We start from the raw sequence: 16,010 nt of genomic DNA on the forward strand, positions 1-16,010 counted from the left end.
TTACTTCCTAGGAGACTATCTTCCAAAATTTCAAGTTCCAGGCCTATTAAGGCACCTACGTACATTTAATAGAACCAAACAGAAGACACTGTCATATATGCTCAACAGTCCAGCTTCATAGCTAAATGGTTAGCATGCATGTCTTTGGTCACAGGGGTTCTGGGTTCGATTCCCAGCAGGGTCGGGAATTTTAACCTTAATTGGTTAATTTCGCTGGCACGGGGCTAGGTGTAAGTGTCGTCTTCATCATCATTTCATCCTCATCATGATGTGCATGTCGCCTATGGGCGTCAAATCAAACGACCTGCCTCTGGCGAGCCGAACTTGTCCTCTGACACTCCTGCCACTAAAAGCCATACACCATTTCCATATGCTCAACAGTCCGATTTACCTTAAAAGTAAAAGAATGAAATAGACTTTAACAGGAGTAACAAGTACCTATACTACGTGGCCTTTGGTGAAAACAAATGTTCAAGTTACTGGCCAAAAATCAAAATGTTAGGAGGCAGACACTTGCACTCCTTGAAATTCACATGAAAATACTTAAAACCATATGTGGGCTGATGGCACTACGGAGGTGACTAAATGGAGAGAAAGTTTACAGAATTACGAGGTAGATTTAAAGGTTACAAAATCATAGTCACCTCAATATCAAGTTGAGAGGGAATACAAGAGGGTTCCTCACTCTTTATTCCCTAAGTTCTCTTAAGTTCTTTAGACTTGTTTGAAATTTACATTTAAAGTTTGAAATTTACATTTGAGAGAATAAAGTTTACATTACTAGAATGTTGAAACCTTCCCCTCAGACTATCTTTCAGAGACTATTACATATTTACAAATGATCTGCCATTACCTTGAGCTGATGGGCCTTCTGAAGATGGACGAGGCAGCCTTTCTCCCTTCCTCTTACGTACACACTCTAGACTGTAGCGATCACAAAGACAACATGACCCGAAATGTCATGTCTTTTATAGCAGAGAGGAAAGTTCCAGATTTCTCTGGGTCGAAACTCTGACACACCCCAATTTTCATTGGACAATCAAATAAATATCAGAAACCATGATTGGTTACTTAAATAAATGTACATATTTTCTTATTGGGTAACATATTAAGTTGGCGGGAAGAGATAGAAGTGTTGATGAATTTAGAATACCAAAAACAACCAATAAACAATTCAGTTTAGGAAACCTTGACACACAAAATTACTTCAAAAATGAATAGTTCATCTTCTCCCCAGAGGGCGCAACATAAGTTGATCATAGCGACATCTGTCAAGAAATGTTCAAACTATTTCCGAAATGTGTTTCTGATTTCCTGTTATAGGTGGCCTTCTACAAGGCACAAGTTTTAAATGCATGGGGCGGGTGTACCTCTGGTACAGTTTTCACTGTATCCATCTGTGATTTATGCATGTAATAAATAGAGTCATTCTAATATAAACCTGCCGACCTTATTACTTTCTGAAACATCTTGCCTTTTCAACAAATAATAATAATAATAAGTCAATCAGTCATCAATGATCTGCATTTAGGGTTCTCATCCAGGTGACAGATTCCCTATCAATTGTTTACCTAGCTTTTTCGTAAACATTTTCAAAGAACTTTGAAATTTATCGAACATTTCCATTGATAATTTATTCCAGTCCCTTACTCCTCGACCCATAAATTAATATTTGAACCAATCTGTCCTTTTGAATTCCAACTTTATCTTCATATTATGATCTTTCCTACTTTTAAAAGCTTCTTTCAAGCTTATTCGTCTAGTTAAGTCATAAATATGAAACACGTAAGTCTATTGAAGTGGTCAACTTATTCAATACAATAACATAAGTTGATCGTAGCAACATCTGACGAGAAATATACAAACTATTTCCAAAATGAGTTTCAGATTTCCTGTTATAGACGACCTTCTACAAGGCACAAGTTTTAAATGCACGGGGTGTATTGTATTTAATTGGTTGACCACTTCAATAAACTTACTTGTTTCATATTTATTTACAATTTTCAATATGGACCAACCATGAAGTTTATTACATGCAATACTTAGGTCAACTCTCCATTGACAGCTTGAAACATACCACATATTTCATATCATAAACATTTTGGGTCCATATTGAGAGTATTACTTGAAAATTGTATGACAGATACCTTGAGGTTCCACCTATTCAATACAACTTATTATCTTACAAATTACATACACTTTATTTACTTTATATTAAAAACATGGGACATGTTTCATCTTCTATTTGAGACATCTTCAGCCATAAAATATTAAGATAAAATGCAACAAGAATGGCTGTTGAGAATATTCTTATTGCACATTTAAAATTACAGTCACCGGCCGAGTTGGTTGTGCAGTTAGGGGCGCACAGCTGTGAGCTTGCATTCGGGAGATAGTGGGTTTGAATCACACTGTCAGCAGCCTTGAAGATGGTTTTTCGTGGTTTCCCATTTTCACACGGAACGTCTACCCTACCTGTACCTGTTTTAAATTATACTTTAGAAAATACTCTTCATCCTTTTTCCTGCTATACCCTGCATTTTTTCTTTCCAGGTAAAAGCAGAAGAAACTCAAATGCTTGCAGAAGATGCTCAAAGGGATTTGGATGCAGCATTACCTGCAATGGTGGCAGCTATGAAAGCACTGGAGACACTGAATAAGAATGACATCAATGAGTTGAGAGTGTTCCAAAAGCCACCTCATTTAGTCAAATTTGTGATGGAATCAGTGTGCTTGCTTCTGGGAGCCAAGTGAGTATTGTTTATAATGAATGATGATGTGAAAGGGACATATGGTGTCGGTAGTGAAACTCGTTTTTATTAATAAATTGTTGACAGATGAGAGGGACAAACATTTTTCTTCTTGTTGATTTCATTTAGGTTGTATGAGGAATTGTTGTATTGGTCGATATAAATATTCTCCAGTATATTGAGTAAGGGACCTTTCTGTTCATAATGTAAAATCTTTAAATCCTGATCAATTGTTATGTATTTATGATTTTGTTCCTTACAATGTTCGCTCATGGTTGAGTAGTGGTTATGCTTCAAGGCGTTAAGATGTTCTGTGTATCTTATATTGAAACTACAGCCTCTTTATCCTACATACATTGAAAAACAAGGCTGGCACTTTAATTTGTATACCACAGAGTTCGTAAATTTGCTGTTGCCATTTACAGTATGGGAATTAAAAACTATTTTAGCATTGGTTTAAGTGGTCTTGAAAGCTATTCTTAACTTATGCTTTTTAAAATATTAGAAATTGTATATAGGTTATAGGTAAATGTGGTAAACGTCTCTTTAGGGGGAGTTCTTTTTCCAAGGTGGTCTTGGGTATATTTCAAAATTTATTAAAATTTTTCTTCAAGAAGGCTTTATTGAAACCGTTACATTCAGCTATTGTATAAATGCTGTTGATTTCTTTCCTAAAAATTCTTATGAGATAAAGGAACAGTAAGTGCTCTGAAAAACATACTATTAAAATCTGCCTTGTTCTGCATCCCTGGGTGTAGAGAAGTCTGGTGAATTGTGTTAACTCTGTGAGTGGGCTTCCTGTAAATATCAAAGGAAAGTGTTTGTGTGTTTGATAGTTAGATTGTGATAATTAAGAGAGTTGTTGTTTTCAGATTATATTGTGAACTTTATATGATGGTCAAAGCTATTAATTCAAGTACTGTATTACTATCTATAATATGGGAATCTAGTTTAATAAAAGTGTCATCAGCGTAGCGTGTCCGGTGTTTGATACCATTAATTTTGCCTATGATATGAGTGTGTTCAAGAAAATCAATGTAAATGTCAGTGAGGATTTCCAAGGCCAGTGACCTCATAGGAGAACCCTTCTGTTGGTATACAGTAATATTAAAAGTGAAGAAATTATTATTTAATGTAAATTTAAAGATTTGAACAAACTCGTCTATCTCACCTACAGTCAATTTACTGAATTTGGAAAGATTAGTTTTTACTAATTTAATGGTTTTATTAATAGATACAGTACATATTAACAATATCAAAGGAATGAAGGGTGTAATGTTGTGGTAAAGTAAGATTTTTAATTCCATTACAGGGTTCTAAGGAATTTTTAACTCACATATTAGTTTGGAAAAAATAATGTGTTTTGAGAAAACCGTGAATGTAATGGGGTATTTTGTATGTTGGACTATTTCTGAAATTAATAATGGGCCTTATGGGGACTTCAATCTTGTGAATCTTCGGTAACGCTTTTGCCGCACGGGAATTTGTAGTGGATTACACGTTTCCTTCGGGAATTTATGCAAGAGGATCTTAATTAACGATTTCAGTTTTATTTGAATTCTGTTTGTGGGACCTTTTTTGACTACCTGAGCTGGACCTTTAAACTTGCTCTACTTGATTGAGTTGTAATTTTAGCCTTCATGACGTAGTTTGACAATTGTTGACGATTGTTGCTACATGCACATGATAGTAGTGTAAATAAATACAAAGTCAGCTGATTCATTATTCCAGTAATTTGTAGTCTTAATTCCCTGCATACTTTGTACTTTCCACCTTCGTTTATTCATCGAGTAAAAGTTAATAATCAAATTCTTATATCCCAAAAATATTGCACTTCAAGCCCCTGGCGTGGTTTTGACAGAAATTATAGTAGACAACCCCTCATTCTCAGCATTTAAGGACACTTTTATTCTCTGTCCCGCGTAGTAGGGAAAATAATACTAATCCACCAGCGGTACAAGTTCATATAACTACACTTCAGCTGAAAATTGTAGTGTAGATACATTGTAGTATAGATACAGTACATTTAGATAGTGCCGTATCTTGCCTGCTATATTCGTGTGTTATCTTACGTGTGTATCTATTAGAGCATAGTACTAATAATAATATGTCTAAGCATTTAGCTTTGTTGGTAATCTTTGAGTACAGTAGTTCTTGCAAATTTCATTTCTGTTTGTGCTTAGTAGTGACCGGTATCGTAATTAGGATAGGTCTGAAAGTAGTTTAACAATTACTGTAGTGTACTGTACAATAGTATACGAGTAATATCCTATTAGAATTTAGTGTGCTTATTTTATTATTGCAAAATATTTGTGTAGTAATGGTGTAGTAGAGGTATCCGTAGAAACTCTTACTAAAATTCTGTTGTTGTAATTAGGATAGGCTTAATTGCAGTTTGGAATTGTGTAGTTCTTGTGTATTACTTTCGATATTCAGTAATTAACAGCAGTTTTTATCCTGTTAGGGGTTGTAGGATAAAAAATAGTGTACGACTAAGTAGTATTGTAGTGTATTCGTATATTAATTACTTTATTGTCGTGTGATCTTTGAGTACTATCCCAGACAATATACACCTCCGTTCATTTATTTTTTGCAAATAAGTTATTTTATTTTTATTTTTTCCGTAAAGAATGGCTAAGGAGCGCAAGTGTACGAACTGTGGGTGTGGCGAGGCATTGATGGGTATGAGGGAGGAGTTGATGAGTTTGAGGGAGATAATTAGGATTCTCACAGAACACAGGAAGGAAGATAGGACTCCCTTAAACAATGTACAGGTTAGAGTAGGTGTACAAGAGGGAGGGAAAGGAAAGGGGGAAGTTGTAGAAGACAGGTGGTCTAATGTTCTAAGGGGAAGGAGATTGCAGGCTAAGGGCTCTATTCAGGATCAGAATTCAGGACAGGTGTCTGTGCAAAATCGGTTCAAGTCACTCCAGGTAGAACAACAGAGGAAAGCTGAGGGACAGGGAACTTTTGCTGAGATGTGTGGATGTAGGAGGAAGGGAAAAGGTAGGAAAGGGAAATGTAGAGTAGAGGATAGGAAAAGACAGGTGGAACAGGGTCATGGGAAGGAGAAAAGGGAGGAGGAAGTAGCTTCTGCAGCTATCAGGAAAGATAGGGCTGACCAGGAGGGGAGGGGATCAAATGAGATGGGTAGGGTTGAGGCTCTGGTCATGGGGGATTCCATCGTTAGACACGTGGGGAAAGTGTATGGAGGAAAGGGAACCAGGGTAGAATGTTATCCAGGAATTAGGTTGAGGCAGATGTTGAGGAAAGTAGAAGAGAGGAAGGAGGGGAAGGAGAAGGTGGTAGTGTTTCACGTTGGTACCAACAACGTAAGGCAAGCTGATATAAGTACCAACATAGTTGGAGATGTGTGGGATCTGGTAAATGCAGCACGGATGAAGTTTAAGGAAGTGGAGATTGTTATTAGTGGAATACTGTGTAGGAGGGATACTGACTGGAGGGTGATTGGGGATTTAAATGAGACCATGGAGTGGGTATGTGGGAAACTGGGAGTGAAATTTCTGGATCCTAATGGGTGGGTAGGAGATAGGGATCTGCGCTCAGATGGCCTTCACTTAAACCACAGTGGTACATATAAGTTAGGAAATTTGTTTGGAAGGGTAATAGGGAGGTACATTCAGGGAAATGGAGTGGCATAGGGAGCAGTGATAAGGGAACAGGGAACTGGAAATTAAGTAGGGATGACATAAAAATGTTAGTGTTGAACTGTAGAAGTATTGTAAAGAAAGGAATAGAATTAAGTAATTTAATAGATATATATTTACCAGATATTGTAATAGGAGTTGAATCATGGCTGAGAAATGATATAATGGATGCAGAAATTCTCTCATGGCACTGGTGTGTATCGTAGAGATAGGATAGGTATGGTGGGAGGGGGAGTATTCATTCTGGTGAAAGAAGAATTTGTAAGCTACAAAAAAGTTAAAGATGAGACACATGAAATTCTAGGTGTAAGGCTCATTTCTAAAGATAATATGCAACTTGATATATTTGGAGTGTACGGACCGGGAAAGGGTAGCACAGATGCGGATTCGGAATTATTTGATAGGATAGTTGGCTATGTGGGAAACGACATGGAAAGAAATGTGATTGTAGCGGGAGATCGGAACTTGCCAGATGTCAGTTGGGAAGGAAATGCGAATGACAGGAAGCATGACCAACAAATGGCAAATAAGTTAATATGGGAAGGACAGCTGATTCAGAAAGTGATGGAACCAACCAGAGGTAAAAATATCCTGGATGTCGTGCTGATAAAACCAGATGAGCTCTATAGGGAAACTAAAGTAATAGATGGTATTCGTGATCATGAAGCTGTTTTTGTGGTAGTTAAAAATAAATTTGATAGAAAAGAAAGTCTTAAAAGTAGGACTATTAGGCAGTATGATATGGCTGATAAAGCAGGCATGAGTCAGTTTCTAAAAAGTAACTATGATCGGTGGAAAACGGTAAATAAAAATGTAAACAGACTCTGAGATGTGTTTAAAGAAATTGTTGAAGAACAGTATATAGGATAATATCTTTTGTTTATTTCCACCTATTCTTACATTACAAGATTTTGGCATTTATGTTAAAACATTTTTCAGTTGAGACATGTTTCGCCTCCTACTGTGAGACATCTTCAGTCATTATCAAAAAACCTTATTATTTTACCGGGCATCTGGTTAAAGATATTCTAAAATGTGTTTGATGATTATAAGAGAGATAAGATTTACATTTGTGATAAACATGTTCATGAAGTAACTAAAAATCTAATATAGTGATGAAAACATATGTAGGTCTTTGTTGAATAGGACTTCGTTCAATTGTACTATAGTAAAAAAGGTGGCTTGAGGCCGTAGTCATTAATAGATGTCTAATACATAGTGGAAGGTATAAAATATCAGTTCTACGAGAATACACGTTACATTCAAATAATACTAAAAACTGGTGGATTCATAGGTAGTACATATAAATTGTTCAATGAAATAACTAAAGATCTAATATAGTGATAAATACATATGTAGTTCTTTGTTGAATAGGACGTCATATGATTGTACGGCTTAAAGCCGTCGTCATTAATAGATGTCTAATACAAAGTGGAAGGCATATGAAATCAGTTCAATGAGAATGTATAATACAATCAAATGATACATAAAAACTGGTAGATTCATAAGCAGTACATTTAAAAATGAAGGCGTCATATGACTATAAATGACAGTTGATGGCTTAAAGCCGTAGTCAATGTTTGAAGTATAGGTCAAATAACTGCTAATATATGGTAAAAAGATATAAGTCAAAATATAAAGCTTAGTATAAAGATATGAAGGAAAAACGTTCCAATTGCTTGACAAAAGTTACTTGACGTTGGCGTGCATTTGTCCGTGATATTTATTGGTCAACAGTTCATAGGTTATTTTAGATTTATTCCGCAAGAATGCATTGACAAGAAGTTCACCAGAGGCGCCTCACACAGCATGTCAAACGGGCCTACAACGCCATAGAACCAATCTATAACAACAATAATTCAACAGCCTCATCAAACTTCCATAATACTCTTCAATGGTATAAATTATCACAATCAACGTTTTTTATAAAATATATTGTCATCGAAGAAGAAAACAACTGCTCTCCAACCTTCACGTCAAAAAACCATACCAACGTTGAGAACTTCAACCCATCATCATCTCTGCAACTTTCTTGGTGACTTAATACAAATTAGGCCAACTATAAACATCTGGTGAACTTCTTGTCAATGCATTCTTGCCGAATAAATCTAAAATAACCTATGAACTGTTGACCAATAAATATCACGGACAAATGCACGCCAACGTCAAGTAACTTTTGTCAAGCAATTGGAATGTTTTTCCTTCATATTTTTATACTAAGCTTTATATTTTGACTTATATCCTTTTACCATATATTAGCAGTTATTTGACCTATACTTCAAACATTGACTACGGCTTTAAGCCATCAACCATCATTTATAGTCATATGACGCGTTCATTTTTAAATGTACTGCTTATGAATCTACCAGTTTTTATGTATTATTTGATTGTATTATATATTCTCATTGAACTGATTTCATATGCCTTCCACTTTGTATTAGACATCTATTAATGACTACGGCTTTAAGCCGTACAATCATACGAAGTCCTATTCAACAAAGAACCACATATGTCTTTATCACTATATTAAATCTTTAGTTATTTCATTGAACAATTTATATGTACTACCTATGAATCCACCAGTTTTTAGTATTATTTGAATGTAACGTGTATTCTCATAGAACTGATATTTTATACCTTCCACTATGTATTAGACATCTATTAATGACTACGGCCTCAAGCCACCTTTTTTACTATAGTACAATTGAACGAAGTCCTATTCAACAAAGAACTACATATGTTTTCATCACTATATTAGATTTTTAGTTACTTCATGAACATGTTTATCACAAATGTAAATCTTATCTCTCTTATAATCATCAAACACATTTTAGAATATCTTTAACCAGATGCCTGGTAAAATAATAAGGTTTTTTTGATAATGACTGAAGGTGTCTCACAGTAGGAGGTGAAACATAAATAAACAAAAGATATTATCCTATATACTGTTTATGAAACTTTCAATACGGATGAAAAATGATTTTCATCACTTGTAATTGTTGAGGAATACGAAAACAGGTTTGTACCGTTAAGGGTGGTAAGAAATGGTAAAGACCCACCTTATTATAATAGAGAATAAAGAGACTAAGAAGGAGGTGCAGACTGGAAAGAAATAGAAATGGCTGTGGAAGTAAGGAGAAATTGAAGGAACTTACTAGAAAATTGAATCTAGCAAAAAAGGCAGCTAAGGATAACATGATGGCAAGCATAATTGGCAGTCATACAAATTTTAGTGAAAAATGGAAGTGTATGTATAAGTAATTTAAGGCAGAAACAGGTTCCAAGAAGGGCAGTCCAGGAATAATTAATGAACAAGGGGAGTGTATATGTGAGGATCTTCAAAAGGCAGAAGTATTCAGTCAGCAGTATGTAAAGATTGTTGGTTACAAGGATAATGTCCAGATAGAGGAGGAGACTAAGGCCAAAGAAGTATTAAAATTTACATATGATAACAATGACATTTACAATAAGATACAAAAGTTGAAAACTAGAAAAGCGGCTAGAATTGATCAGATTTCTGGGGATATACTAAAGACAATGGGTTGATTTGATTATGGTTTGGTTAGAGTAGCTATACCAGATGAATGGAGAGTTTCTATAATAAGCCATGTGTATAAAGGAAAGGGTGATAGACATAAAGCTGAAAATTACAGGCCAGTAAGTTTGACGTGCATTGTATGTAAGCTTTGGGAAGGCATTCTTTCTGATTATATTAGACGTGTTTGGGAAATTAATAACTGGTTCGATAGAAGGCAGTTCGGTTTTAGGATAGGTTATTCCACTGAAACTCAACTTGTAGGATTCCAGCAAGATATAGCAGATATCTTGGATTCTGGAGGTCAAATGGACTGTATCACGATTGACCTGTCTAAAGCATTTGATAGGGTGGATCGTGGGAGACTACTGGCAAAAATGAGTGCAATTGGACTAGACAAAAGAGTGACTGAATGGGTTGCTACATTTCTAGAAAATAGATCTCAGAGAATTAGAGTAGGTGAAGCTTTATCTGACCCTGTAATAATTAAGAGGGGAATTCCTCAAGGCAGTATTATCGGACCTTTATGTTTTCTTATATATATAAATGATATGAGTAAAGGAGTGGAATCGGAGGTAAGGCTTTTTGTGGATGATGTTATTCTCTATAGAGTGATAAATAAGTTACAAGATTGTGAGCAACTGCAACGTGACCTCGAAAATGTTGTGAGATGGACAGCGGGCAACGGTATGTTGATAAACGGTGTTAAAAGTCAGGTTGTGAGTTTCACAAATAGGAAAAGTCCTCTCAGTTTTAATTACTGCATTGATGGGGTGAAAGTTCCTTTTGGAGATCATTTTAAGTATCTAGATGTTAATATAAGGAAAGATCTTCATTGGGGTAGTCACATAAATGGGATTGTAAATAAAGGGTACAGATCTCTGCACATGGTTATGAGGGTGTTTAGGGGTTGTAGTAAGGATGTAAAGGAGAGGGCATATTAGTCTCTGGTAAGACCCCAACTAGAGTATGGTTCCAATGTATGGGACCCTCACCAGGATTACTTGATTCAAGAACAGGAAAAATCCAAAGAAAAGCAGCTCGATTTGTTCTGGGTGATTTCCGACACAGGAGTAGCGTTACAAAAATGTTGCAAAGTTTGGGTTGGGAAAAATTGAGAGAAGGAAGACGAGCTGCTTGACTTAGTGGTATGTCAAAAATGTCAAAAACATATCAGATGTAAGGCTTTTCAGGCGTTTGCTCTATTAACCAGCGTTTTGTCTTAGGTCTGACACTAGACTCATCAGAGTGGGATGTGTCAGACCCTACCCACTGATGCTGGGGTGTATGCAGGTGAACTTGTCAGAAGCCCTTATAAGAGGCACAGTCTGATAACTGCATATGGGAGATAAATCTTCACAATGGAATTATTGCCCGCCTAGCAATTCCGAATGGAAAATTCTAAATTCCGTCCATGGGAATTTAGAATTTTCCATAAGTGGTATGTTCCGAGCTGTCAGCGGAGAGATGGCGTGGAATGACATTAGTAGACGAATAAGTTTTGAGTGACGTTTATAAAAGTAGGAAAGATCACAATATGAAGATAAAGTTGGAATTCAAGAGGACAAACTGGGGCAAATATTCATTTATATGAAGGGGAGTTAGGGATTGGAATAACTTACCAAGGGAGCCGTTCAATAAATTTCCAATTTCTTTGAAATCATTTAGGAAAAGGCTAGGAAAACAACAGATAGGGAATCTGCCATTGATTGATTGATTGATTGATTGATTGATTGATTGATTGATTGATCTATCATGAGATTAAGAGTTATGATTAAATTTGAATCCTCCCCCTTTTGCGGCCTTTCAGATTTCAGTATCAGTGTCATGTGCATCTGGCCAATCATGGGTTAGCTGGGAATGATTCTCAGAAATTGTTACATTAAATTATAAAAGTTATTGTATTTTCTTATGGTGATGGCCTTTAAAAATCCCTGCAGTTGTGCTTCTGTGATCAGCAAGATTGATTTATCATTAACAGTAAAGTTAGCTATGTCACAGCATCACAGAATTTGAGGTGGCACTACTGTATTCTTTGAAGACTGCAACAAAATTTTCTGATTGGTCCACAGAGCGGGTGGGTGTTTGAATATTCCTTCTCAAAATGCATGACCATCCTTTGCAACGACAGACCCAGAGGTTCAAACAACCATTCATATCATCCCATTTCTCGGTATTTTGGTTTACGTGGTGGGTTGGGTCGGAGCAGAACTTTCCATGCCTCCTTCCACTAGACAATTAATGGACTGGTCTCTTCCTATGATCTCGGCTTATCTAAGCTCCTTAACTAGGAATGCATTTAATATTGAAGAGTAGAACTTCCTTAATCTCTATGGAGACAGTCGTCTGTGTTACTGTGTTTCTTTGTGGGTAGTGAATATTGGGCCATAGCAAGCAACTTATGGTCACAGAAACTATATGCCTGCCTAACATTATGATATCCCTGTGATATCTCAAATTATGACACAAAACCTAACCCATCTAGGTACAGTATTTATAGATATACTTCAATTCAGTTCAAGTTCAATTCTTTCCATCAAATTGTGAAGAGGAATGACCATGTTCTTTATGATTCAATTTGCATATCCCAACTCATCTTTCTATTCTGAATTTTTAAAAGTGAACCTTTCAATATATTTTGATTACTTATTCAATAGGTGATGAATAGTAGCGAGTTGCTAATTTTCTGTATTATCTGATGTTGTAGGTATACTTTACTTCATTTCAAGTGGTATGAAATATCAACAAACAAATTGTGATTTGCCACTGCAGCCACTATATAACTATTCAGTTTTTAACTTTTATAATTACCTATTACCACTTTGTCCATATTTGTGATGAATATTGATTTCTTCTTCAACCCATGAAAACATCTCAGTTGTTGGTATTTAAAAGATTAATTGATAGAGGTTTATGTTGGAGCTTTCAACAGCATGTAAAAAACCCCTTTGGAATAAATTTTTGGCATGGTGATATCTCTGAAGACCTCTGTAAATTGTTGGGATATTAATATCTTGTCCTTCTTCTTATTCTTCTATATTATTTTTTCAGTTTGGTTTGGTCTTCTAGGGACCATGGGGCTCATCTTAACTCTTAGCTATAGCTATGGTCTTCTGCTCTTTCTTGGTCCAGTGTGCTTTCATTTTCTGGCTATGTGCCTCCTTTCTTCTATCTGTCTACTTAGGCCTGGTGGTCCCTGTACTCCTTTTGCTTGTGAGGGACAGTGGGAATTCTCCCTGTAGGATAGCCTGTTGGTACTGAGATTGGTTCTGTATGGTCTCTAATGGGATCTGTAGTTCCTCTAGGTCTGATTTTACTGAGGTGATCTACTTGGTCTTAGAAGCCTTTCCTCTACTTGTCACTGTGAGGATTCTGTTGGTAAGCCTGCAGGGTTTCAGGCAGGTCATGTGCCCATAGAAGGTTGGTCGCTTTTTCCTTATACATGTGACTATGTCTTCCTGATGTTCGTAGAGCTTGTTGTTGTGCCTGATCCTATAGGTGCCGTCGTCCTCTCTTATGGGTCCCAGTATCCTCCTCAAGATCTTCCTCTCTTTAAGTTCTAGTTTTCTGAGTGGACCCTTTTGATTCATCAAGAGGCACTCAAAGGTGAGGAGTACAGAGGGTCTCACTACTGAGTTGTAGTGCTTCAGTTGTAGGTTCTTGAAGAGGTATTTGGAGGTATTGATATTTTTACAGGAATGATAGGCCTTCTCTAACTTGGTGCACCTGGTGTCTATGGCCAAAGTTTTGCTCTTGCTTGCTGAGGTCCATTCTCCTAAGTATTTGACTTTACTTATGGTGTTGTTTTTTAGTGGGATTGTAGAAGGGGCTTGCTTTATATTAGTGATACATTCCATCTTCTGTACGTTGATCCTCAAGCCAGTTTTTGCTGCAATACTGTAGAGGCTCTGTAGTTGGTGAGGTTCCCAAGCCTCAGTCCTGCTTCTGATGACGATGTGGCAGTCCATTCCCTGATGATCTTCTCTAGTACACAGTTAATGAGGATACAAGAGAGGCCATCTCCCTGTCTGGATGGGAAAGCTCTCAGAGAGCTCACCCTTGAACTTGACTTTGGAGGTGATGTTCGTCAAGGTAGCTTGGACCAGTCTGGTTGTCTTCTCATCTAGGCCTAGTTCCCACAGGGTAGAGAAGAGGGTCTGCTGTCACTATTCTCTACTCTAATTTAAATATCATCAGGTATCAAATGGTCTGTTTCTGTGGCTACAATGCTCAATAGTGGCACTTGGCTTAGAGGGTCCTGGGTTCGATTCCCTTCTGGAACGGCTATATTAAATGCATCTGGTTAATTTCTCCAGCTCGGGCACTGAGTGTTTATGCTTTTCCCAATAACTCCTCTTAATTTACAGACAATATACCTCACCTCTAATAACCATAGAAACACGAAGCAGTGAATAGGCCTACACCCCTCCATATAGAGTTGGCATCGAGAAAGGCATCCAGTTGTAAAACAGGGCCAGATCGACCTGTAAGACACAATTTTCATTCATAACCTCCCAAAGGTAGGAGAAAGTAGTAGAAGAAGGAAAAAGAAACAAGTATCAGTTGTTCCAAATGGTAGATCCAAGTAACACTTTTTATCAAGAAATATTTTTTAAGAAGAGAATATTGAAAAATGTTACAGGTCCATTGTTGTTGCCCTTCCCCATTAACTTCTTCACAACTGTATTGAGAAGTGTATGCATGTCCAGATGTCATTTCATATTTTAGGCATTTAATAATTCGAAAGCTGCTTACATGTGATTAACAACCAGTAGAAATAGAATTTGTTATTTGTTATGTCTGCAGTATTTAAATGACTGGTTTTCTTTCAATGTTTCAATTGTTTATTACTGTTTTCAGTATCCGTGAGGCCATATAAATCACCTTATTACTTAAAACAGTATGTTAAAACTCAGAAATATTGTAACCTGTGTTCTATAGCCCCAGAGGACCTTCACCTACCAAGAAGATAGCTGGCTAGCCATATGGTCTGCAGAAATTGTGGAGTGTCACATGGTCAATGCAAACACTTCCTCATCCTTATTACTTGGTCTTCTCAACCAGATCAATTGCTCTCATATCAGAGAGCTCCTCAGTTTATTTCACGAGACTGAGTAACCCTTAGCGCCCAGGACGGACTAGCCAAAATTCAAACATGGTAAAAAGACGACATGTTTCGCCTCACCATGTGAGCTGTAATATTGTAACACATTAAAGTCAAAATAATGGATGATCTTCCTCATCATATTAATCATATTAGTATATTCAAATAGCATCCTGGTCTCAAGAGGAAAGACACAGCAGTCACATCAACTGAACTATGAAGTAGAACTTTTCGATTATTTGAAAATGAAAATGAAAAATAAGCGGATACTTTTCGCTTAATTGCAAGGAAAGTATTTTTTAAAAAGGTAGTGTTCAGTTTTTTTGGGGAACTACTATGAGGAAAAGATAAACCATAAATTTTCATTTTTCTTCAATCAAAATTAATATTATAACATCTCGGATAAGGAATTAATGAGGAAGTGGAGATATTGAAAGGAGAAGAAAGTTTCTTCAGCTCTTTAATAATACCACCATCCCCCATTGTTCAAAACTGATTTTAGTCTCTGAGGACTGGAGAAAACCAGAAAGCTACAAATACAAAGGCACCACCTGATTCTCTCCCATACTTCAGCATGATTACTGAGAGGTTCAGTGTTGCATTTCTGACACAGATGTTTTTGATGGGATTAAGGTCTGAGAATATTTGTTGGCCAGTCCAGAACTGACATATCTTGGGGCTCTCGGAGCTAAGTTGTATGCGATTTGTGCGCACTGCTATTATTGTGCATGAGATTAACAGTAGGCATCGTATCCCCAGGTTCTGAACTATGGAGCGTGGGTTGGTGACCATGGGGCCCTCAGATGAGTCCTGGCATTGCTTTCACTTACTTGTGCCAGGCTCCTCACTTTCATCTATCCTATCTGACCTTCCTTGGTCAACTCTTGTTCTTTTCCGACCCCGATGTTATTAGGTTTGCGAGGACTAGGGAGTCCTTCATTTTCATGCCCTTT

At 36.8% G+C, this 16,010-nt stretch overlaps 1 protein-coding gene across 1 annotated transcript in view; it reads left to right on the top strand.

The window, feature by feature from the left end:
• Dhc16F (Dynein heavy chain at 16F) overlaps nt 1-16,010 on the top strand; it is a 1,052,459-nt gene that overhangs the window by 677,478 nt on the left and 358,971 nt on the right. Inside the window, exon 43 of the mRNA XM_068227815.1 lies at nt 2,554-2,750. Coding sequence (XP_068083916.1) covers nt 2,554-2,750 — 197 coding nt within the window. The remainder of the gene's footprint in view (nt 1-2,553; nt 2,751-16,010) is intronic.

Source organism: Anabrus simplex, chromosome 5 (assembly GCF_040414725.1).
Source record: "Anabrus simplex isolate iqAnaSimp1 chromosome 5, ASM4041472v1, whole genome shotgun sequence".
In the NCBI taxonomy this organism is placed as follows: domain Eukaryota; kingdom Metazoa; phylum Arthropoda; class Insecta; order Orthoptera; family Tettigoniidae; genus Anabrus; species Anabrus simplex.